Raw genomic sequence first — 26,571 nt, forward strand, 5'->3', positions numbered from 1 at the left:
TCCCAGGATCCCAGGATGCAGGTGTCTTATCAGTTCATAATGTCAGGGACCCTGAAACTCAGCGCCATATTCAGGCTCTGGGAGCAGGGTTCTGACATAACACTTGCAAACTAGGAACTTATTATGATGATGATTCAGAGGCAGAATAGCCATCTGTTTGGGATGCTTTGATTGTGCTTTTGCTACATGGCACAAAGAAGGGTGTTAGACTACATGGCCCTTGGGGTCAACTGGAAGAGGAGGAGGAGGAGGAGGGAAGGAGGAGGAGGGAAGGAGGCATCTAGGGGAGGTAACACATGGCACACACAACACAAGGAAGGAAGGAAGTCCCCCAGAAAGTGCATGAGACAGATAGGAACACAACATACTGTCTATCTCCCCCCCCCCCCCCCCCCCGTGAGCATAAGGTAATGGTTGAACTTTTTCTCAGAGGCATTTTGGCTTCTCCTACAAATTGCGTAATCCTATCATTTTAAAGCTGAGAACAACAAATATCATCACATGACAGAATTGGCCATTTCTATTCAGATAATTTGCAAATAAAATTCACTTCCTAACCAGCTTGGAAAGCATCTGAAAAGATAACCCCTTGCAACTCTTTTTAAAGCTCAAGATATCTCTACCCTACCCTTGAAGCCTATGTCATGATGAACATAGGAGGTTGCCGTTTTTTAAGTGAGTGGCTCAGTAGTCTTTAACATAGGACCTCATCCCATGAGCAGGGAGAAACCAGGGAAAAGCTGATGGAACCATCTTCGTTCCCTACTATCGAGATCCATTTTCTGGAATGGCCAGTCATCCCACATCCTTTCCCCATCTTTCCCTGTGTTTCACCATTTGGAGTCGGGTGCTGAAAATGCATTCTGGAAACCCAGTCCCTTGGAGTCGCACCAGAAGTGCCCTTACATCATGTCATGGCTTCCGTGGGGCTCTAAGAGTCACAATATAGGCTACATTCATATTATGGACAGCAACAAAAAAAAAGGAAGGCGAAAATTAAGTCTGGAATCAGTCAAGTCCATAGTTCTGAACTATAATGAAAGCTTGCAAATAGCTCAGTTGACTTAAGAATGATTGAGTCTGGTAACAAAACTGGTTTGGTAGCTACATCTTTAAGGTTCAGATTTTTTGAAATGCCAGCTTCATTTTTTTCCAGAATATAATCATACTCCCCTGCTTTCAAAGTGCAAAACTTGGTGTTGATTATGATTAATACACTGATACGAGAATCTCTAGTTCTTACTGACCAGGTAAGCTGAAGGGACCAAGAGCCATGTCTTTTCCCCGGTTTTGAAACAGAGATGCTGTCCTTTTGGACACTAAAAGATACTTAAGAAAAAAAAATAGGGGAAATGAATCAACAAACCTTGTAAGAGTATCAGTTTTAGTCAAAAGGAAGGCCAGTATTGGATTATCTGACAAAAAAAAATCTAGGAACCTGGAAGGTCTATTTTTTTCCATTTTACCCAGGTAAACACATGGATCTTAAATATGATGTAAGTTTCATCCGTTTCTCCCAACAAAGGCAAAGGTGCTTCAGGATGGATAGGTCCTGGGAGTACTAATCAATGGTAATTTTTTCTTATAGCGATTACTTAATTCCCTCCTCAACCAAGTAAAAATGAAGGAACTGTGGTGAAATACAGAAGAGTTATAAAAGGAAAAGGACATTGGCTGGAGCCATCAAAATCAACTCTGCCCAAAATTCCATGCTTCAAACTGGGTATTTCGTTTGCAAGGTCCCCAATGGACTTCAAAATGTTTTCATATTTATATGTGAGGATGCTTGTAGAGCAACATTAGACTGACCTCTAGTGATGCAATCTAAAAATGACACTCCACCAAGCCTGTTTTGAATGCCTAATTTGGAATAAACCAACAAGGGTTACAACTCAGGACTGCTTCAGGGCGCTTCCAGGCTTCACTTAAATGTGCGCCAAAGTGGGTTTAAGAAACCTGCTTCGGTGCAAGTTTAAGAAACTTGCTTAAGTGCCTACACTTCTCTATAAAATCAATGCTTTTGTGTCTAGATGCTTTCCCAGTAAAGTCAGGGGAGGGGAGCCCAGACATCCAGAAGCCCCCCAAAATAATCCCTTAAAAATTAAAACAACTTACCCGGTAAGTTAAGGTACTGAGGGAGTCCTCCTGGCACATAGAAATGATATGCTGGGAGATGGAGGGGGGAGTGAGAAAGAAAGTAGCTCCTTGCCCCCTCCCCCTGGCTACATGCCAGCAGGACTCCAGCAGTATATTAGACAAGTAAGTTGTTTTAAATTTTAAGGGTTTATTTTGGGGTTTTAGGGAGGGGTGGATGTCCTCTTGGTGTTCCAGGAACCCAAAAAACTCGAGACGGCTGTGTGGATTGGGCCCAGGGATCACATGACACTGTCCCCGGGCCCAATCCACACTGGGCCCACAACTGTAAAAACCCAGATCTTATAAAAGATCTGGGTCTTACTAGGTATCTAATTAATTCAAAACAAAGCTATGTCCTGAATTAATTCGGGTTTACCGGAGGCGTCATTTGGATATCTCCAGTAAAACCGAGACAAGTTTCAGGTTAAAGACCTATCTGGAAGGGCCCCTCACATAAAACAGTCCTAAAATTATAAGTCCTGTCAAATTGCTGCTGGCTTGTAGTCAATTGTTAAGTCTGCTACTTCATATATTATAGCCAACATGTTTCCAAAATGTTTACATTTTCTTTTTAAAAAAGAGTTTAATTCAGCCCCAATAATACTAGTAATACTTAGAGTAGGTCCACTGAAATCAAGATATAACATAGGGTTTAAGTCGCATTGATGTTTGTGTTTCAGCATTTCTCATGTCTCAAGTGGGCTGGTGAATCTGCTCCAGGTTTAATGTGAACCTGAAAGAAGCTAAGGTGTAAAATACCACTCCCATAATAGGTTCAGCCCCTTGGATGGCTCTTTTAAAATCTGGACTAAAATATTAAAAAATTATATACCTCCCAATCTCTGAGGATGGCTGCCATAGATGTGGGCGAAACGTCAGGAGAGAATACTTCTGGAACATGGCCATAAAGTCCGGAAAACACACAACAACCCCATGATTCCCACCATGAAAGCCTTTAACAACACATAAAAAATTACCTTCACCTCTCAGCTATCAGTGTTTCTGCACTCTCCAACAGAACATTTTACATAATTCACCAGTTTTCTCTATTTCTGAAGACTTGGGGAACACAGATAAGTGTCAGACTGTATTTACGTATGTGTGTTGTGAGCAACTTTCCACATCAAGTGTGCATATGTGGATACTGTTTTAACAAGGATCTTGAAATGCAGGGAAAGCCTTGTAACCTCATCTATGTTATCATTTGGCTACATCAATCACAGGCATGTGGCTTGGCAAGTTATTACTTAGGTTATGTGACTCCTAGGCCAGAAAAGATTCCCACTATGTTCCAGATCTTTATAAGTAGGTGAAGTGTTCATAGTGCAACAGTAGCCAGGACATTTTCAAGTCTTCTGTCTTCCATGCATTTCTGGAAATATTACAATTCAGATAACAAATTAAATAACAATTCCAGTGGTCACACATTATTCTCCTTCAGGTGGCAGCTATGTCATATTATTATCACATTCAGAAGCTTTATTCTGTAGATGATCACAGCTTTCTGTGTTAGTATGTAAAGGTCTGTTGTAGCAAATTTACAATGCTTAGAATTTTTTTTTAAAAAGAAATATTGTTACTTGTCCTTCAGATATATGTGAGCTAGGATGATAGTATTTCCTTCCATTGCAGGTCTCCTGCTAATTCTATTTCTCCATGCATTTTGGCTGAGAGGAAATGGATGCTATTCCTTTCAAATCATTCATATTTGCCAAACTTTTTAAAGACTTAAAGACATGACCTGCTAAATGAGCGATCGGAATTTAAACCACAACTAAAACCTTTTTCTTCCAGCACGCCTACCCAATCAGTTTTACCTATGACTTTTAAATCACATTTTTGTTTATTGTGTTTTAACTTTTTTTCTCAGGCATTTTAATATATGTTTGAATATATGATTTTACAGTTGCATGTTACCTATGTTTAAATACGTAAGTTTATAGATGTATCTGGCTATGTTGAGTGCCAAGAAGTGGGTAAAATTATCATCATCATCATCATCATCATCATCATCATCATCATCTAAATATGAAATTCATTTTTATGGATTCTCTGAAGGCAAGTACTCATACTCTCCAAAACAAATGGAAATGTAGTGAGAACTTGATGATCACTAATACATATACATTTAGACTTGGAGTTATATATAAAAAAGCCTTTATTGAAAATAACTTGACAGACATTTCAGTTTTAAAAGAAGACCAACATAGAGGGAGAAGGGATAAGATGGGGAATGAGTGAATGATGATGGGGCAGGGCCAAGTTTCAATACTTGCCTCTAATAATGAGACTAAGGCTGTCTCTTGTAATATTTAAAAAAAACTGGAGCCAGTAATATGAAGGAAAGAGGGGGAAAGTATGGGGATGACTCCATGAAAACAAAGCACTTTTACATCCCTTGGGTTATAGGATTGTGTCTTGTGACTTCATGAGTATTCGTTGACTTTTCTTTCCTTTACTCTCGAGGTTCAGCTTCCTTGGTTTCTTCTTCCTTTTCTTCCATAGCTGTTAATTAAAATCAAATAAAAGTATTTACTTTGATTTGTTTTTTAAAAAATATTTTGGTTTCCAGTCTCAGAAAGCAAATAATAAGCAAGCTCTGCAGAAAGAATGACAACATTTCAATTGCCTTATGATTCCAGTCAATTTTAAATTGTGAATTTTAACCTGTATTTTATCAGTAATTTTAAGCTGTATTTTACTTGTGTGTATTCATTATATGTATTTTAATAGTGCTTTGTTTTACTTTTCTGGTGTAATTATGTTGTACCCTGCTTTGAGCCGCAAGGCAAGGCAGGTATTAAATAAATTGTATTATTATTATTATCCAGGCAAGTAAAAATAAGACGTGTAACTTTCCCACTGCTCTGGCCCCACACTTTACAGCAATCATGAAATATATGGGGGAAGCCAACAATGGCAAGGTCCCAAACCACAGCCTCCATGGTGAATAAAGAAACAGTCTGTCATTATTTCCCACAAGTTAACATGCTACAGGACAATGCAATCCAAAGTGTGAGGATTTGAAGAAAAACAATCCTACCTATTAGTGGAAAGTTAGATGGCATGCCATTTTGTGTTTTTATTTTTATTTTATTTTTTTGGTTCTGGCAAAAAACAACAACACTTAGTTCCAATTCTCAGTTGCACTGGGACTACAGCACTGGAGAGAAACATACTCACTCCATCTGTTAGCTGCAAGTAAGAGCTTCTGGGTTGCGTAGGTTTGGGTTTTATATCTCAGTGTACAAACAATTATAGGTTACGTGAGAATCAATTACTCAAAAATCAGGATAAGCAATCTTTTACAAAATAAATAAATAATATCCCCCTCCCCTCGAGACTAGCTCAATCATTCATTTTGCATGCCTTCTCTTCCTCGAGTCACCTGAATCCTTTTGCTCTTCTTTAGCTGACTCCTCCTCCTCTTCAACATCTTTAGGTGAAATTGTCGTTTCAGTGGGCTCTGCTGTCTCTGCAGTTGCTTCAGTACTTTCTGCAGAAGCTTCCAAAAGACTTTCACCTTCTGCTGAAAGTGAGGGAAATATGAAAAGAAAAAACGTTACCATCTTGTTGACATTCATAAGGTCTCTTTCAGGTAACAATTTACCAAAATAAAATTCTGTCCCCAAAATGGACACTATCAGTCTCCTTTCTTATTCATTCATTTATACATACAAAAATAGATATTCATACACACATATCTATATATCTATATTTTAGCAAGATTGATTGATTACTAATAGGTACTGTACACAGTGCAAGGCTAGACATGTTTACCCAGGTGGACATCTCAATGTAGTTGAAGCCACTCACTCACAAATACCCTGTTTCCCTGAAAATAAGACAGTGTCTTATATTAATTTTTGCTCCCAAAGATGTGCTAGGTCTTATTTTCAGGGGATGTCTTATTTTTCCATGAAGAATTCATATTTATTGTTGAACAAAAAAATGAACATTTATTATATACTGTACGGTAATTGTCATCACAAACCAGCATAACCAGCCAAACTGTGAATTCCTATCAAGAATTTCTTGTTATTACCATTATTTCCATGTACATCAATCTATGGTGCGTACATTTACCGATCCTGCCTGCTCTGGTGTTCTGTTCGGCGGGCATGCTTCCAAACAAAAACTTTGTTAGGTCTTATTTTCAGGGTAGGTCTTATATTTAGCAATTCAGCAAAAACTCTACTAGGTCTTATTTTCCAGGGATGTCTTATTTTCAGGGAAACAGGGTATGTGGTGTGCCCATAAGTGAGGCCACTCACCTCCTTTTAGTCCTAAAATTATTTAAATCAAATCAGAGCAACATCTTCAGTGAGCAGGAAGCATATAAATTATTGTCAATCACTTCTTACAAGCTTCCTTACAAGGTGGAGGGGCATAACAAGAGTCAAACTGGGTCAGATCAAAGACCTATCTAGTCCAACAAAATGTGTTTATACAGTGTCCCACAGTGGTCTTTGAGAATCCACCAATCATTTAAACAACTTGAAAAGATAAATGAAACAGGATGGACCTTCAGTGAATCCATGTTGATTCATTTTCACCCTTCTGTATGTTACACAAATTAATTTTTAATGTTTTCTAACAAGACTTGTCAAGACTACTGGCCATCCTGGATCCCCTTTTAAAATGCAAGTTTGCATTTACCACTCTTCAGACTTCTGATATGGAGGCTCATTTGTTGGGCATAACATGATTTAGTTACCCTATATAATTTCACTCTTGGGTTCTCTGCAAACTCTTGGGTAGATGCCATTTGGTTCTCCCTATATGTTTGCAACTCACAATAAAGCCTACAACTTCCTCTTTTGTTAACACCTCACCTTTCTTCTTGGAAATATCAGTCAGGTGAGAGTATTTGATTTATGTCTTCAGCAATGAAGAAAGATGAAAATTATTCATGAAGCTCCTTGGGCAGTTCTACAGGGAACCTAAAAGCAAGCTCAAACCGATATCCTAGATACCAGTTCAGGACTGCTTGGTGGCCCAAAAGGGATTCTCTGAGCCATCTCAGCAGCGGCAAGGAGTTCCTACTGATCAGACTTGCCAAACATGGTTCTGTACTGTTGGCAAGGACCCTAACTACCATCTTCAACCCCCTCCCCAATGTCACTTCTGGTTACAGCAACAATATGGACACCTACCATACTCTCAGAGGTCCATCAGACTTCTGACAGGTCCTGTGTCTCGCAAAGGAGGCTGGTAGTGGGGAAAGCCCCCCTCTCCCTCTTCCCAGATTCCATTGCAAGTCACAGGTAAAAGGCTGGAGAACACACTCCCAAGAGTACAGGTGTCTGTGTTGCTGCTGTAATCAGCAGTGACACACAAAGAGGGGACAGGCAGCATGGGATGGCTGTCGAAAGATAAACTCTCTGCGGTGAATGGCCACCATGTGACTGATTGAATCACAAACCAACCAAGGTGGTCAGTGTAGATGGGACCTTTTTCTTCCTTCAGCACTCCAGCTCATTTTGCTGTCATCCAACAGTATAACTACCTCCCTGGTTGACTAGTCTTGATGTATGAAAAAAAAATCTTTATTTTTAGCCTGATATTAACATATTCTTCAAAATTTAAGCAGATGCTGGATGGCCATCTATCGGGGGTGCTTTCGATGCTGTTTTCCTGCTTCTAGGCAGGGGGTTGGACTGGATGGCCCACAAGATCTCTTCCAACTCTATGATTCTATTATTCCTTTTTGCATCCTAAGTTTTCTTCTTGCCATTTCCTTTCAGCAAGTTTGTGTTGAGGTTTGCCAACTTCGATGAGACTTCCCTTTTCCAAAAGCCTTTTTTCTTCTTCTAACGCTTCTCATTATTCCTGTTGATGACCTCTTGGTCTTTGTAATTGGTTTTAAGTATCCCCAGCCACTACAGTTCTTTCAACATTTTATTTCAATTTCCTTTCTACTAGTGTCTTCATTTTACAGAAATTTATTTTTAGTCAAATAAAAGTGCTGGAATTCCCTGGCACTTTCCCATACAGACATTAGAATGCTTTAAATATGTGCATTACATCTTCTGCACATTGTATCTAGCATAATAATTTTAAAAAGTGTTTAATTACTATGGTAACACCTTGTAAAACTTTGGTCTACTAAATGTATGAAACCTATTGAAAGGAATATAGATAGTATCATATCTGTACTTGATAATTTGCTCCCACAATGAAAAACATCAAACCTGCTCCTGATAAGTCCTCAGTTAATGGTTCCATCACGGATGGTATCTTGTCAGCTGCTGTTACTTCTACAAGAGGAGGAGGTTCTTCAGGTGCCCAGAGTGTAAGGCCAGTAATCTTGGATGCTTTCCACTTAGGGATGGCTGGTAGTAAAGTTTCCTCTTCCTCCTCCTCTTCTACTTTTTCCTAGTGGTGAAATAAATATCCAAAATAACAGGGAGTGAAAAAGTAAACACACAAGCCTATCTGTGATAAGTGCTTTCTGTTTCACTGAAGTTTACATGCATAAACACACACCATAGTTCAGGTCCTCTCTTAATCCTTAAAAAAATCTAGACCTAGGCTGGATCTACACTACCATATAATGCAGTTCCATGATGCAGATTAACTGCAGTGAACTGGATTATATGAGTTTACGTTACCATGAAATCCAGCTCAATGTGGTTAATCTGCATTCTGAAACTGTATTATATGGCAGTGTAAATGGGTCCTAGCTATGCCATGTTTGAAATATGTACAATATGGGGCTGTTTTATTGGTTCAGAATGCTTCACCCAGGATGTAGACTGGCATTAGTTATAGCAAACATGTATTACTAAGTTAAAATAGCTACATGGACTACTGACTATGACTCGTACGGGTTTTGACTGGTAAAGTTCAACACAGCTTGGAGCCTGGCTTTTTGAAGGACTATTTTCTCATAAATGAGCCTCCAAGGGAACTGAAATCCTCCACAGACCATTTTCCCTGCCCCCGCATCTGGTGAATTTCCATCGTCTTGAGAGATGGGACTTTTAAATTATTGCTCTCAGACTCTGAAAGTGTGTTTCAGATTCTTCAGCCAAAGGGAAACCCTCTTGTAAAGGAGGGTTATATAATATTAAGTTATGCTCCCAAGTAACTTTTTCCCCATATTCATTTCCAGCATATTTCACATGCAAGCAAACCATGCAAAAACACTCCACTGCAAAGCCACAGAGCACCTCTGTTGTACTTGGTTCAGTGAAGATAAAGGCTTCAATGACAGGCTGCTTATCATAGTTCTGAACAGAAGGCAGTTCTTTGCTGCCACTTCTCTTGCTTTTGGTTTGTGTGAGCTAAGTGTATGAGGAAAAGGAATCAAAGTGATTTTTAAAAAGAACACTAAAATATGAAATATGGACACTGTCATCCATGGAAGCTATGGAATCTTATGACACAAAAGCTCCTAGTAAGTACAACCAGTTCAGAAAATAATCTCAGTTTTTCTGAAAACATTTCTATAGTTCTGGTCAATGGATGATTATTGCTCATTGTGCAAAAATGAGCCCTTTGCTACTTCAGCTGCAGGACAAAAAAGGCAGGGGCAAATCATGAATTCAACAACCTCTGCACACTTGTATAATAAGAATTCAATTTACTGACTTTAAAAAAGATACTAGAAATTGAAAAGTAAGAACACACAAACATCAAAAAACAGCTTCCTGTCTTGGAGGATGCATCTTTACAATGCTCAATAAATGCAGGGCTAGTCTGTATATTCATTTGGTGTGGGACAGTCCTGTACTACTACTAACGTGGGACAAATCACTGGAAACATCTGCTGTACTTTTCTATTGAAATAAATGGGAACAGCCGAAGTACACTATTCACATTATATATATTTCTATTACTTTGAATATCAATGGATATAACTATATGCTAAAGCCATCAGAAATTATCCCAGAGCATTCTCCTACTATGATAATCTGTGGATGACTTCACCACATTATTGTATTCATTCTCCTTCAAAGCAAATCTCCAAATTCTGACAATATTATGAATTGTGCATACAAACAGCACTTGATTTGAAACAAAACTGTGTAAAAGATGTCAAAGAGATGGTCTGGAAAGGTTTGTTGTTAAATAATATGGCTCTGGTTTTATTTTAATATGTTTCATTTAGACCTTGCCTTTGGATGATGTGTCTCATATTAGAATGTATTTTAATTATGTTTTATGTCTGTTTTAATTTTTATAATTCTATTTCATATCTGTGTTTAATGCCTAAGGCACTGTATAACTGCCGTTTGTAAGCCACCTTGAGTCCCCCTCGGGTTAGAAAAAGGCGGGATATAAATATGGTAAATAAATAAATTTCATTCAGAAATTCATTTCAAAAGTGACCCCATCATAAATAATGAAATATTGACAAGAATTGGGCCCACAAACAGCTGTCCATTTCTAAACACAGATTATGCTTTGAAAAGATTAATATGAATAATTTGTTCTCAAGTATGAATCATTTTCCAGACTATATGAAACACAAAATTCAATTATATCCTATGGCATCATCAAGTTCTTCACTTGGGTTGGGTCATTCTTTTATTATAGACATATCATGACATTGCTGCATACAGTGTGTGTCCCCCTTGATGGATTGTCACCTTGCCGTGGTGAGGGGGCTTGCGTGTTCCAATGAACCTGCGGGCACAACCACTGGAGTCATGCGCTCCCAGAAGGGGCCACAGGGGAGGATCCAGACCAACCACAATCCGAAGACCCTAAGACCTCAACGGCGGAGCAGGCGGAGGATAACATGGTACATGTCACAACGGCTGTGAAGGCAGAAGAAGGCTGCAACAGACTGAGAAGCCACTCTCGTTGTGTTAATCACACCACTGCCGGGACCTCACTCTGTAAAAACTGTGTGTTGACCAGCCGTGCACCAACTTCCACACATTTAAAATATCACACACAGGCATCTTCCAAGAAAAATAAAAACAAACCAACAAAAGTCCCATGTCAATCAGCGAGTGGTGACAGGGGCAGGACTGTGAAATCTGGAAGCCCCTAGTCACAGACTGGCACATGGACGGTGGATATGGACTCAGTCGTTCTACCTCAAGGTCTGAGGCAGTTGAGCAGTCCGGCAGCTGTATCCATGACTGAGCAGCCCTTTTTAGGATCCACTCTGCTCACCCCACATGGGGAAGGTGCTAGAAAAGGTGCCCTAAACATAGTCTGCCTCTCTTATCCCTGACTGGACTGCCACGTCCAGAGGGGTCACCACTCTGCGGCCAAAAAAGAGAAATGAACTTTGGAATATTGAACGTACAGACACTGTTGGATAATACTGACAGTGAACGCCCCGAATGCAGGACTGCTATCATTGCAAGGGAGCTGGGACGCTTTAAGATCGACATAGCAGTCCTTCAGGAGATCCGGAGAGCAGGAGCAGGACAGCTGAAGGAAGAAAAGGGAGGCTACACCTTCTGGAAGGGACTGCCTGAAGAAGAGCGAAGAATACACGGAGTTGGCTTTGCTATTAGAAATGACCTGGTGAAGCACCTGACTGAAGCACCCATTGGCATCAACGAACGACTCTCAACCCTCCGAATTAACCTTGCCAAAAACCAACAGGCAACCATCATATGTGCCTATGCACCAACTCTAGATGCTGACGAAGACATCAAGGAAAATTTTTATTGTCAGTTGGACACCATCCTATCAGAGATACCTAAGAAGGACAAAATCATCCTCCTGGGGGACCTTAATGCCAGAGTCGGACGGGACTCTGACCTGTGGCCAGGGATCACAGGAAAAGACGGGGTCGGAAACAGCAACGCGAATGGAATTTTGTTTCTCACCAAATGCAGAGAACATAACCTTGTCATCACCAACACGCTCTTCCGCCAGAAAAACAAGCTCAAGACATCATGGGAGCACCCCCGGTCAAAGCACTGGCACCTCTTGGACTACTAATTACACGTGCCAGAGACCTCTGTGATGTGCTTCTCACAAGAGCCATGACAGGTGCCGATGACTGCTGGACAGACCACAGGTTAATCTGATCCACGATGGTTATCAAGATCGCCCCTAAACACAGACTCCGAGGAAGAAAAATAAGGCGCAAAATGAACACCCAAGCCCTTCAGGAGCCCTCCAACTCAAGAATGGGAAACGTAATGTTGGTGGGCAGGAAAAGAGATTTAAATATGGGCTTAAAGCCAACCTTAAAAACTGTGGCATAGACACTGAGAACTGGGAAGTCCTGACCCGTGAGCACTCTAATTGGAGGTCAGCTGTGTCCAGCAGTGCTGCGGAGTTCGAAGAGGCATGAATGGAGGGCTTAAGGGAGAAACGTGCTAAGAGGAAGGCCCGTCAAGCCAACCCTGAACGGGACCGCGTTCCACCTGGAAACCGATGCCCTCACTGCGGGAGAACATGCAGATCAAGAATAGGTCTCTTCAGCCATCTACGGATCCGTCCCCAAGACAACAGAAACGGAGGACCATCATCCTCGAACTACGAGGGATCGCCTAACTACAGTGTGTGTATGCATACAGAACTTTACAGGAAATAAAATTCAGAAAATTGGGGGGGGGGGGGGTTAGCATGCAAAGCATTATCCTGCTTGTTAAGACAATTCTGTGTCTTTCTGCACAAAGAGAATAAGGTTGCTACACTGCCCTACATCTCAGGATCTGATCTCAGATTATCTGCTTATCCCAGATTATCTGACAGTGTAGACTCATATAATCCAGTTCAAAATAGATAATTTGAGATTGGATCCTGGGATATAAGGCAGTACAGATAGCACTCAATTAAATGCACAGGACTGAAATACATTGCGATGTTCAATGGCCACTTCTGTCATCTTATTACCAGAGGAGCTTATCACCTGTATCTTTGTATAAATTTAATGTAACCACTAGGGGGTTATGTGGATATTGAAAAAAAAATGGGGAAAAGACAACTGGGTACAACTCCCTCTTTATGTAGGAATTCAAGGCCAGGTTTTGGATAATCATATATCTCTTCTTATCTGAGGAACATCGACCAGATGAATCAACTAAAATTAGTGCTCCTAACAAGTAGCATTATCAACATTGTTCTTCAGTGTAAAGTACACTTCTTGACAGATAGACATCTTTTTAAAAGATTTACTGGTTTAATCCCACTTTAGCTGCAGGATATGAAACCATCCAGTTTAGTTAAAATAATAGGTAAAATACTGGACTTTCAAGCTATTATATGGTTTAAGTTACAACGTTTACCTCATGAATGTATTCACCATGTTGTTCACATCCAATATCAAATATATACTTCCCAGGACCCATTGGCTATTTGAAAAAAATGAACAAATATTAGTAATATTATGATGGTATCATATCCTAAAACAATGTACTCTCAAATCATTGTACATTTTGGAATTTTCTCACCATAACCTCCTGCATTTGACACAAGTAAACCAGGTCAGCCTTTATGCCAAAGAGTAAAAAACTGAATGTATGGGATGTGGCACAGCTGGTTAAGGAGCCAGATGCAATAAATCACTCTGACCAAGAGGTTGTGAGTTCGAGGCCAGCCCATGTCGGAGTGAGCACCCGACAATTAAAATAAAAAATAGCCCCTGCTCGTTGTTGACCTAAGCAACCGAAAGATAGCTGCATCTATCAAGTAGGAATTTAGGTACTGCTCTGCAGGGAGGCAAATTTAACTAATTTATGACACCATAAAACTCGTCCAGCTCCAGTTTGGAATGAGGAAATATCCATCAAGATGTCACAATGGATGATGAAGCAGCTGCTCCCCCTGTGGCCGGAATCGAGCATGCCCTCAGGAAGCTGGAATCTGGAGAATGTTAAATCGCCTCTGCGTCTCTGTCTCTATGTTTATATGGCATTGAATGTTTGCCATTATATGTGCACATTGTGATCCGCCTTGAGTCCCCTTCGCGGTGAGAAGGGAGAAATATAAATACTGTAAATAAATAAATAAATAAATCTGCTATGTATTATGTAACTGTGTAAGGATAAATCAGCTCTAGAAGGAATTCACTTGCTGACCTGCCAGTGGCCATTCTTATTTCAGCTTTACTCTGATTGTTACAAGCTTTATTTTTTGGAATTTCAATCCTCTATCCCATCATTCAGTTTTCATTTATTTTCCATACTAAATAAAAACAACACTTCGTCAGATGAAGCGGATTCCAGTCTCAAAAGTTTAAGACACAATACATATGCTTGTCTTTAAACCAATAATGGGAAACATATGATTCAGATAGACCCCATTTGTAGTGCATGGATTCCGTGGATACACATCCTCACATTGCAATCAGTGGGGAAAACATTTAGATGGAGTAAGAAGCAATAGGAAAATAATGCTCTTGCAACTGTCCAGGAAGCAATTCTTCCCTAATGCAATGGAAATTGCCTGGCTTTGCCAAAAATATGTACAGTAGAGTCTCACTTATCCAACACTCGCTTATCCAACGTTCTGGATTATCCAACACATTTTTGTAGTCAATGTTTTCAATACATCGTGATATTTTGCTGCTAAATTCGTAAATACAGTAATTACAAAATAACATTACTGCATATTGAACTACTTTTTCTGTCAAATTTGTTGTATAACATGATGTTTTGGTGCTTAATTTGTAAAATCATAACCTGATTTGATGTTTAATAGGCTTTTCCTTATTGCCTCCTTATTATCCAACATATTTGCTTATCCAACAATCTGCCGGCCTGTTTATGTTGGATAAGTGAGACTCTACTGTAGTTGGGGTAATTTGTTTTGAAAAAACCTGGCAATTCAATTCACACAGATTTCAAAGCTTTTCTTTTTCCATTAACTTTCTCTCTCTACTGGCATAGCAAATGAAGACAGTGCTTCTGTTACCTCAAAAAGTAGAAATTTTGTCTGGTTCAGGGACCAATTTTCAGCTCTTAGAAGTCACTGCAAAAGACTGCCAAAAATCCATAACCACCACCACAACCATGCTATTGCTGTTTCTTCCATATTATTTGGTCTGACACACCCTGCAGTGGGCCCTTGAGCAAAAAAAACAGGTACATCTGCATTGACCATTTAATGCAGTTTAAAGCTGGCTTCAAACTGTGGTGGCCAGAAAACAAACTCCCACAATAGAGGACAAAAGAAAGCCTTTAATGTGCATCAGTGCTCTGTGTAATCATCATCTGGGCATCAAAATGGTTCTAGGATTTTATGTGCTGTTCAGACATTCACTTGAACAGCACAGGGTGAAAACTAGAGATGGGAAGCATGGGTGCCAAGTAAGTTTCTCCTACCCAAAGTTCCCAACCACCTGAATATTAATTTTGATCCCATGAAAAAAAATCCAAATATGCTGACTTACCATTCATGGTAGCATTGTAACAGTGTTTACCTGGATGGAGGCATAGAGGCCCTTGATATCTTCATGCTCAGTGCACTAAAGTGTGAATTCCTTTTGGGTAAGTATTGGTGCTTGAGGAAGCTGAACAAAAGGCTTATACACATCCTCACATTCTCATTCCCAATTTAACCCTTATAGTGTTTTGACAAACAAGACTATAATTTAAGGGAAGGGTGGGGAGTATGGCTATCAACTAAACTGAAGTGATTATTCCATATGCTCAGTGAAGAAAATACAGAATGAAAGGTACCTTCCAAGATGTTCTCAGTTGACTGCTGTTTCTAACATACGTACATTTTTATTCACAAACTTCCCCTGGAATCTATGGTTAAGGTGAATAAGTTCAGCAGCTCCTTCCTGCTGTCCATTTGCCCAAGTGCCAACATATTTACTTCCAGTTAGTGCATAAAAATATGTTCCTTGTCCATGCCTAAGAGACAAAGAATACTTTAATGTGAAACAGGTGGAAACATCTAAGAACCAAAATACCGTATATACTCGAAGATAAGCCGAGTTTTTCAGCCCTTATTTATGAGCTGAAAAAGCCTCCCCCGGCTTATATTCGGGTCAAGGTCAAGCCAGCAGCCGGAGCCTGGAGGCCACAGTATGTTTTCTTTTCCCAAACCTCCTTCCTCTGCTTCTCCTCCCAGGCTGGTTATCTTATTTTTTTTTGAGAGAGAGAGAGACAGAAACAAGAAGCAAATGTTTTCAAAAGCGAAAGGAGAATGTGAGAGAAACAATTGCAAGCCAGACTGCATGGGTAGAAGGGGAAGGAAAAAATATATTCTTGCAAATTTGCACGATTCATTACTATTATTATTATTATTATTATTATTACTACTACTACTACTACTACTGCTATTATTGCAAGAACATTTGAGTCCAAAGGGAGGGAAGGAGGGAAAAGAGAGCAACAGAAGGTGTGTATTTCTTTTTATTCCTAAGGAAACAAAAATGAGGTGGGTTTTTTGGGGGAGGGGAGAGAAGTTTTAAAAAGCCTTTTCTGACTGCTTTTAGAGTTTGAAAAAGGGAGAAAGAAAAGAGGTGGAAAAGGGCAGGAGAAAAGAGGACAAAATTGTTTTTAGGGGGGCTTTGCTTGCATTTCTTTCTTGGGTAAATGCATGCCCCAAAGCTTCTAAATATTTATATAGATGTTCCCCCTATAAATACATTAATATATGAATTTTCCCCTCATATGTTTACAGGTCTTTGCAAATCCTATGTAAATATAGATAGAGATTTCCATGTACCTGTATATCAGTTCCTATATGTATACATTAATTTTATATATGAATTTTATATTAATTTTACCCTCACATGTTTGCAAGTGCAGAGGGAAAATGCGCGCGTGCGCACACACACACGCACAGATGTCTACATAGATATAAACATTGATAAATAGGGCTTACAAATACTGCAGGAGGAATATACACATAGAGAGAGGATTTGCAAAGGTTTCAGGGGGAAATACACATGTGAAATTAGTATATATAATGATAGATCTATATCTAGCTCTGCATTATTTATGTAGGCATTATATATTTGCCCGTTACTATGTTGGAAGCTGGCCTGAGTCCCCAGTGGGAGATAGATAGGGCAGGGTACAAATGAAGCTGTTGATGATGATGATGATGATGATTATGAAGTTATTGTTGCTTTTCCACTTATAGTTTTTCTTTGAAATACAGTAAATATTCAAAACATTTAACCCACTGATGCCTCAATTAATGTAATTTTATTGGTATCTAATTTTATTTTTGAAATTTACCAGTAGCTGCTGCATTTCCCACCCTCGGCTTATACTCGAGTCAATAAGTTTTCCCAGTTTTTTTGTGGTAAAATTAGGTGCCTCAGCTTATATTTGGGTTGGCTTATACTCGATTATATACAGTAATCTTTATGGCATTTTGAAAGGATAGAGCTATTGAAATCAAGAAAATTTAAACAACCAACTTCATAATTAAAATATATCACATGGGTTTATATATATCACATGGGATATATTTACCATACTGACTTCCTTCCAAGTATGCCTTTAAGATTGTACTGCTAGCTTCACAGATCAAATTTGTGTGTTCAAGTTAAGCTGCACTTGCTATGAGTTTTATTACTTGTATTTCTGTTATCTAACCAAATACTTCATTTTTTTTTCTGCTCAGGTGTGAACCAATATGCCAGGATTTACTCAGTGAAAGAAAGTTCTTGGTTACAATTGTCATCTGCCCAAGTCGCTGTTCCATTCTACAGGACAGGGCTTCTTAAACTGTGGGCCCTGACTCCAAATGGAGTCCCCTTAACTCAGTGGTTCTCAACCTGTGGGGCCCCCTGATGTTTTTGCCTTCGCTCTCAGAAATCCTAACAGCTGGTAAACTGGCTGGGATTTCTGGGAGTTGTAGGCCAAAACACCTGGGGACCCACAAGTTGAGAACCACTGCCTTAACTCAATGCTGGGGTCCCAAAAAGTTATCTGAACATCACCTAGTGGCTGTTTTAGACATTTACATGCATCTGTTGTGCAGTGTTTGCAGTGGGCTCTGCAGAAGATGCTTCAGCTGTATTTCATAAAAAGAAAAATCAATCTGTTCAGCAAACCTTGCAAATGCAGATCTGTTATCAGTAACCTTATGATTTTTATACCAGTGTTAAAGGTAAAGGTAAAGGTTTTCCCTGACATTAAGTCCAGTTGTGACTGACTCTGGGGGTTGGTGCTCATTTCCATTTCTAAGCTGAAGAGCCAGCGTTGTCCGTAGACACCTCCAAGGTCATGTGGCCAGCATGACTGAATGGAGCGCCGTTACCTTCCCGCCGGAGCGGTACCTATTTGCATGTTTTCGAACTGCTAGGTTGGCAAGAGCTGGGGCTAATAGCGGGCGCTCACTCTGCTCCCGGGATTTGAACCTGGGACCTTTTGGTCCACCAGTTCAGCAGCTCAGCGCTTTAACATACTGTGCCACCAGGGGTTATGTTAAAATTTATCTGGCCAAAAGACGGCCTGCTACAGGGCAATGTCAGAACTATTAGCGATTTCAGCAGAATAATCTCCAAAGCCTTCAAGATCCATTAAAATCCATTAGCATTTCAGACAATATATATATAATGTTCTGACTGTTTTTCCCTTAACTTAAACAACAAAACTACTGGAGAAAATAACACCAAATTTGACAACAAAAGACATAGTCATCGGGTCTGTGTTTTTACATCCAAAAAACCTAGGAAAATAGTCCACAAATTACAGAGAATGAGAAAGAGCCTTTCTCCCCTTAACTGCCAGTTAGAAAGGTAGGCTCTGCTGCCTTTAGCCCCCCCTCCCCCCCCCGGTGCCTTTAGGCTCCGCCCCCTTCGTATCCTAGCAACTCCCTCAACCAAGATGGCGCCCAGGGGACGGGCACTTAGGCCTAATCCACACTGCCTATAAAATACAATCCACAGGATCTGCTTAGAACTGGATTATCTTGAGTCCACACTGCCATATAATCCAGTTCAGTGTGGATTTTAAACAGCTGTGTAGAAGGGGGCTCATATAATCCAGTTTTAAGCAAATAATATAAGATTATAAATATAATGTGTAATAATTACTGTGATATAATAATACAGAACAATATAATCTCTAAAACCAGGACAGTAAATAAAGACCAACACTCTGAAAGCAGGGAAATTGGGAATCCCAGAAAGTAAACAATCAGGGCCAGCTAACACCTCCCAAGAAAGGATTCTTCCAGAAAGGAAGATGATAAGGAAGAGAAGCAGTGTGTATTACCAAAGTCATTATTATTACTATAATTATTAATATTATTATTATTGTGTTGCTGTGAACCATGAAAATGAACACAATCTGCCTCCAAGTATTCAAAAACACTAAAATCAGAATATACAAAAATTACTGTGGTATAATAAAACAGAATAATACAATCTCTAAAATCAGAACAGTAAATAAAGAACAACACTCTGAAAATGGGAATTCCACACAGGAAATAATCAGGGCCAGCTAACACGTCCCAACAAAGTCTTCCCATCACCAAAGTCTGGCAAATCCTCTGTTTTCTGAGGGCCACAGACAGTAGAAGCAAATAAAATATCGCAAACAACACCACTCTGAAAACAAGGGAATTCCAGATAGGAAACAATCAGGGCCAGCTAACACCTCCCAACAATAAATTCCCCCAGGGAGGAAGCAGCCAGGCTTTAAACCTGAAAGGCCATTACATGCTAATCATTTTGGCTAATTGCAGCATTCATACTTGCCTCCAACAGACAAAAAAAAGGAACAATCAAAAATATTGTATATTAACAAGCTTTAGGAAATAATATCCCCTGGTGGCACAGCGTATTAAAGCACTGAGCTGCTGAACTTGTGGACTGAAAGGTCGCAGGTTCGAATTGGGGGAGCGGAGTGAGCCCCCACTGTTAGCCCGAGCTTCTGCCAACCCAGAAGTTCGAAAACATGCAAATGTGAGTAGATCAATAGGTACTGCTCTGGCGGGAAGGTAACGGCGCTCCATGCAGTCATGCCAGCGGCCACATGACCTTGGAGGTGTCTGCGGACAACGCTGGCTCTTCGGCTTAGAAATGGAGATAACCACCAACTCCTAGAGTCAGACACGACTGGACTTAATGTCAGGGGAAAACCTTTACCTTTTACCTTAACTACCACCAATTCCTCAATACTTTATTTCCCATACCACCATACTTCGCCACAGCAACACGTGGCCAGGCACAGCTAGTACATTAATAAATATACAAACAATAAAAAGCAAAAATCAGAAATAAGCCCCCTAGGTGTGCTTAGAAGAGCTAAGAGGGAGCCATGAAGAGAGTTCCATCGTCTCTTTGCATCAGCTGGAGGCCCCTCCCTGCAATAACATGCTATGCTAGTTTTATATATATGCATAAATATGTACATATATATATATACAGACACATATGTGTGTTTAATACACAATATAATTTATAATAATTATAACATATAATTATAACATTGTATATACATATAATATTCATAATATTGTAATATGATATAATACTAATAATACAATATAATAATATTAATTATATATTATATTTTACATGTAATATTACTAATAATATTACAATATATTGATGCACTATAATATAGTAATGTATTACCAGTATTGTACTACGCTAATACAATATTGTATGTAAATTTAATTTGTAAGCCGCTCTGAGTCCCCTTCGGGGTGAGAAGGGCGGCATATAAATGTAGCAAATAAATAAATAGAATTGGTGATATAATGATGGTCGTATATTATAGCAAAATAATATATGGAATCAACATTTATCTGGAGTCTTGAAGCAGTTTTAATGCAACATTATCATTTGATTTTTCTCTCTCTCCTTTTCACTCTTCAGAGCCATTATTCTTGCTATATACTAGTAACACTCAGGTTTTATTAACTATACTGTGCACCTACATGGTTTAATTAATGTAGCTTGACACCACTTTAACTGTCATGGTTCAATATTATGAAATCATGGGAGTTGTAGTTGTAGAAGATTTTTAGTCTTCTCTGCCAAAGAATGCTGGTGCCTCTCTGGGCTGCAATTCCCATAATTCCAAAGTACTGAGCCACAGCAGTTAAAATGGTGTCAAACTGTATTAATTCTACAGTGCAGATGCAGCCTGTATTGACCTCCAGACCTAGAGATAATCTCAGGATGGTGAGAAAAAATGTCATTTTATTCAGTCCAAATGAGTGATCCGAACAGCATTAAAACCTTTCTCCAAGACTGACTGAAACCTGGAATGGAGATAGATTAAATTTTATATTTAAAATTGATTTTAAAAGTCTTCAGTGAATAAAAAACGGAAACATAAATTTTCAACAAATCAAACCTATTATGATTGAACCATTCTCCAGTGTATGTGTCTCCATTTATGTAATAGTAAACTCCACTGCCGTGTCGTTGGTCCTCTACCCAATCTCCTACAACAAACATAATCCAAATTTTACTGCTCATCATAGAAAAATTAAGAGCAAACTGAACCATGAGTAAGAATGAGCACAAGTAAATAAAAACGGAGTACATGATCATGTAAAGACATATTTCCTGGAATAAAAAGGTGGCCAAAGGGCATCACAAAATAAATATTATATTAACACACATCTCTCGCTGAGGCATTTTATTCTTCTTGCACCACTGCTGACAGTGGTGTGCTGCATATTTGGAAATACATCAGAATATCTGTAAATACTTTCATCACTGAAAGTAATCTTCCATTGCAGATCTGTGAATTGTGATCTTCCAAGTCAAATAAAGTTCTCAAGTTATGTAAGAGATACAGCAAGAAGTTAAAAACAAGTTCATTTCAATCTGCCCATGTTTATAAAATGTCACCAGAAAATTGTCCTGTATGTATGTATGTATGTATGTGTATGTATGTATGTGTGTATATATATATATATAATGCATCCACATGAATTTGGATCTAGATTCCATTTTTATCATATATATATATATATATATATATATATATATATATATATATATATGATAAAAATGGAATCTAGATCCAAATTCATGTGGATGCATTATCTTGGACTGAATAAGTATTGCCCAATTAGAAGTGCTAACAATGACCTGAGGTTATACAACAACAACCCTGAAGGTAAATTTCTTTTCCTTCCTCGTTCTACTTCTCTAATACACCAGAGAATTTTTAGCAGCTTCCTTGAGAAAAAAAAAAATTGTTCCACATTCAACTAGAACAGTAGTTCCAAAACTTGAGTACTGTACCCTGGTGTTATGGGACCTCAGTTTCCAAAAAGAAACCTCAATCATTGTGAATTTTGGGAGCTTTATCATAGAATCATAGAATAGTAGAGTTGGAAGAGACCTCATGGGCCATCCAGTCCAACCCCCTGCTAAGAAGCAGGAAATCGCATTCAAAGCACCCCCGACAGATGGCCATCCAGCCTCTGCTTAAAAGCATCCAAAGAAGGAGCCTCCACCACGGCCCAGGGGAGAAAGTTCCACTGTCGAACAGCTCTCACAGTGAGGAAGTTCTTCCTGATGTTCAGGTGGAATCTCCTTTCCTGTAGTTTGAAGCCATTGTTCCATGTCCTAGTCTGCAGGGCAGCAGAAAACAAGCTTGCTCCCTCCTCCCTATGACTTCCCTTCACGTATTTGTACATGGCTATCATGTCTCCTCTCAGCCTTCTCTTCTGCAGGCTAAACATGCCCAGCTCTTTAAGCCGCTCCTCATAGGGCTTGTTCTCCAGACCCTTAATCATTTTAGTCGCCCTCCTCTGGACGCTTTCCAGCTTGTCAATATCTCCCTTCAACTGCGGTGCCCAAAATTGGACACAGTATTCCAGGTGTGGTCTGACCAAGGCAGAATAGAGGGGGAGCATGACTTCCCTGGATCTAGACGCTATTCCCCTATTGATGCAAGCCAGAATCCCGTTGGCTTTTTTAGCTGCCGCATCACATTGTTGGCTCATGTTTAACTTGTTGTCCACGACGACTCCAATAGGGGTTCGGGACCCAAATATGGAAAGTACTTAATTAGACATGGATACATAAACCTGCTTTCATATGCATTTAAAGTATATAGTGCTGACTCCAACTGATTTTTTAATGCCATAATTGTAATAAAATATTTAGCCATTTATTTTTTTAAATGTATTAAGAGACCAATCAGAAGAAAAGCAAAGATATTTAGTGGACGTCGACTCATAAAACACACTGAATATTGGAAATAGCAACCTTCTTCAAGCCTCCTATGCTAGTTGTTTGATGTGTATATAATTGAGATTGCTTACTATATTGTATGTATGTATTGGTGTGCATTTTCCCTTAACTCTATGTTGTTAGGGACTACAGCAAGGAAGGACTACAGACCATGTGACTCTGATCTTAGAATGTTCAGAGTGAGACTCCTTTTTATAATCTGTTTGATTCTCTCATGTCCCTGCATGGAGCTGGAGCTGATAGAGGGAGCTCATCCACGCTCTCCCCGGGTGGGATTCGAACCTGGCAGCTTTCAGATCAGCAACCCAACCTTCAAGTCACAAAGCTTTAATCCACTACGCCACCAGGGGCTCCATATTTTGGGCAACTGGAATAACACTTCTAAAGATCTGCTATATATTTTGTGCATTGGCATATCTTTGTTCCTGACAGTTCAGAGAGATAACTAGGGATTTCAGTCTAACAGCTGAGAAACCTAAATGTCCTTGCATGAATACTAGGGGATATTTACCACTAAGGAGAAGGTTGACTTTACAAAAGGGTTACGATCTCTAACAAGATCATGCCTTTCCAAAAGGTTATAATTATTCCAAAGAGTGTGAATGCCAGTTAATTTTCAAAAGGGTCATGGTTCCAAAAGCCTGTGGAGATTTCTGGTTTTTCCCAATACTGAATTCAATATAGTTTTTGAGTGCACCATACTGTAGAATTAATGCACTCTGACACTAATTTAACTGCCATTTTCCAATGCCGTGGGCTGCTCATGGGAGTTGTAGTAGCACCAGCACCCTTTGGCGAGATGGCAGAAGACCTTGTGAAACCACATCTCCCGTTATTCCATAGCCCTGATTACTATTCACATCCTAGAGCAGGCATGGGCAAACTTGGGCCCTCATAGAATCATAGAATAGTAGAGTTAGAAGAGACCTCATGGGCCATCCAGTCCAACCCCCTGCTAAGAAGCAGGAAATCGCATTCAAAGCACCCCCGACAGATGGCCATCCAGCCTCTGCTTAAAAGCCTCCAAAGAAGGAGCCTCTACCACGGCCCGGGGGAGAGAGTTCCACTGTCGAACAGCTCTCACAGTGAGGAAGTTCTTCCTGATGTTCAGGTGGAATCTCCTTTCCTGTAGTTTGAAGCCATTGTTCCGTGTCCTAGTCTGCAGGGCCGCAGAAAACAAGCTTGCTCCCTCCTCCCTATGACTTCCCCTCACATATTTGTACATGGCTATCATGTCTCCTCTCAGCCTTCTCTTCTGCAGGCTAAACATGCCCAGCTCTTTCAGCCGCTCCTCATAGGGCTTGTTCTCCAGACCCTTAATCATTTTAGTCGCCCTCCTCTGGACGCTTTCCAGCTTGTCAACATCTCCCTTCAACTGCGGTGCCCAAAATTGGACACAGTATTCCAGGTGAGGTCTGACCAAGGCAGAATAGAGGGGGAGCAGGACTTCCCTGGATCTAGACGCTATTCCCCTATTGATGCAGGCCAAAATCCCATTGGCTTTCTTAGCTGCCGCATCACATTGTTGGCTCATGTTTAACTTGTTGTCCACGACAACTCCAAGGTCTTTTTCTCACACACTGCTGTCAAGCCAGGCGTCCCCCATTCTGTATCTTTGCATTCCATTTTTTCTGCCGAAGTGAAGTATCTTGCATTTGTCCCTGTTGAACTTCATTTTGTTAGTTTCGGCCCATCTCTCTAGTCTGTCAAGATCGTTTTGAATTCTGCTCCTGTCTTCTGGAGTGTTAGCTATCCCTCCCAGTTTTGTGTCATCTACAAACGTGATGATCGTGCCTTCTAACCCTTCGTCTAAGTCGTTAATAAAGATGTTGAACAGAACCGGGCCCAGGACGGAGCCCTGCGGCACTCCACTCCGGGTGTTTTGGGCTTCAACTCCCACAATTCCTAACAGCTTCAAGTCCTTTCCTTATGTTTACATCTTGATAAAATATTTATTTTCTGTATATGTAACTTTCAAATGCTTAAAGCTACATTTTGTTCCTTGGATTTATATTCCACTATGTATAAAAACCTGTATCTCTAAGGAGAACAAGTGTCAAGTGTATAACTATTGTAAGTACCTTAAAATGTGTTTTAGTATATGAAGTTCAATGGATATATCTGTAGCAAATGTTGATGTATATAACAATTTCAGACCACCCGAAGAAGGCCTGGAGTAAGGCCAGAACCAGTCGTGGTCAGCTGATTCATGTTCAGCTCAACATAAGAACACACAGCGTTGATATTATTTTAGTGATTGTACAAAACCCATACAATATTGTTTGTGATTACTGTGAATTTTAACAGTATAATAAGTTCAACAGTCAAATTATTTGATGAACTTATTTATTTTCTATTTTGTATATAAGTGGGCTATTTGTGTTGACCTTTCCTTTCCCCCCTCAGCTGCTTAAGCCAAGGAAAGTGCCTGTGGCTTTAGGGGCTGTGGGAGTTGAAGTCCAAAACACCTGGAGGTCCTAAGTTTGCCCATACCTATGCTAGACATTAACATGTTTACGATTAAATGTAGTATATTTTTCTTGACATAAAAGCCCCAGCAATTAAATCTGAACAAAGAAAATGCAATTTACCTTCATATTTTGATCCATCTGGATAAATAAAAGTGCCTTGGCCATGTTTTTTGTTATCAATGTATTCTCCTATGTAGCGGGCACCATTTTTAAATCTGTAAAATCCCTGGAAGAAATGGGTTGCCAAAAGGTGAGTTTATTCTGTCTTTCCAAGGTGTGTGCTCCCATATTCAACCCATTAATCATATTCAGGACTATTTCTCTTCACCACACATTTCCTCTGACAGTTTGTCCTACCTGTTTTTTAAAACTTCAGCAAACCGTGACGCTCCAAAAGGCCTATCGAGATCTCCGTGCACAAAGCGGTCCTACTTTAGCTGGAACATGAACGGGTCAATCTCACCTTTCCATTTCGTTTGCCATTGGCATAATGTCCCTCGTAAGTATCTCCGTTGGGCAGTCGGGCCTTGCCCTGTCCGTGCCTTTCACCAGCTTCATTGCGTTCACCTTCATATTCCTACTTAAATTGGATTGTAAAGTTAGTTACCTTTCATTTGAGACAAAAGGGATAGAATTCCAGTTCGCAAATGCACATGGAAAGGTTCACTGACCCCCAAATCATTCTCGGCCTCCTCTTCGATCTCTTCCGAGCCTAGATCCGACATGGTTCAGGCAGGCCCCGTCACCATGGAAACGGCGTCTTCCTCGTGGCGATCAAGGGGGGGCGCCGTCACTAGGCAACCTTGTTCCCAACATTCGCTCCTGATTGGTCAAGATTGGCAACGCCGGCCCCGTCCAGTCCCCGCCCCTCTTTGACGGGAGAGACGGAAAGACAACTTA

The 26,571-nt window shown here is 39.9% G+C and overlaps 1 protein-coding gene across 4 annotated transcripts; it reads right to left on the reverse strand.

The window, feature by feature from the left end:
• Positions 1-4,276: 4,276 nt before the first annotated feature.
• Positions 4,277-26,477, reverse strand: rsph1 (radial spoke head component 1). 4 transcript variants are annotated; one of them, XM_003218983.3, is made up of 9 exons: positions 26,343-26,477; positions 26,135-26,248; positions 25,792-25,897; positions 21,342-21,432; positions 15,785-15,920; positions 13,347-13,412; positions 8,331-8,514; positions 5,525-5,662; positions 4,277-4,641 (listed from the first exon to the last, which is right to left on the reverse strand). In XM_003218983.3, exons 1-9 carry the CDS (start codon positions 26,394-26,396, stop codon positions 4,592-4,594), a joined length of 939 nt encoding a protein of 312 aa, XP_003219031.1. In that variant the 5' UTR covers positions 26,397-26,477; the 3' UTR covers positions 4,277-4,591. The 4 variants fall into 4 exon arrangements, with proteins under 4 accessions (XP_003219031.1, XP_008105678.1, XP_008105680.1 ...); XM_008107471.3 differs by having other exon boundaries at positions 5,506-5,662; XM_008107473.3 differs by having other exon boundaries at positions 5,525-5,665.
• Between the last annotated feature and the right edge of the window lie 94 nt (positions 26,478-26,571).

The sequence above is a fragment of the Anolis carolinensis genome, chromosome 3, assembly GCF_035594765.1.
Source record: "Anolis carolinensis isolate JA03-04 chromosome 3, rAnoCar3.1.pri, whole genome shotgun sequence".
Classification (NCBI taxonomy): domain Eukaryota; kingdom Metazoa; phylum Chordata; class Lepidosauria; order Squamata; family Dactyloidae; genus Anolis; species Anolis carolinensis.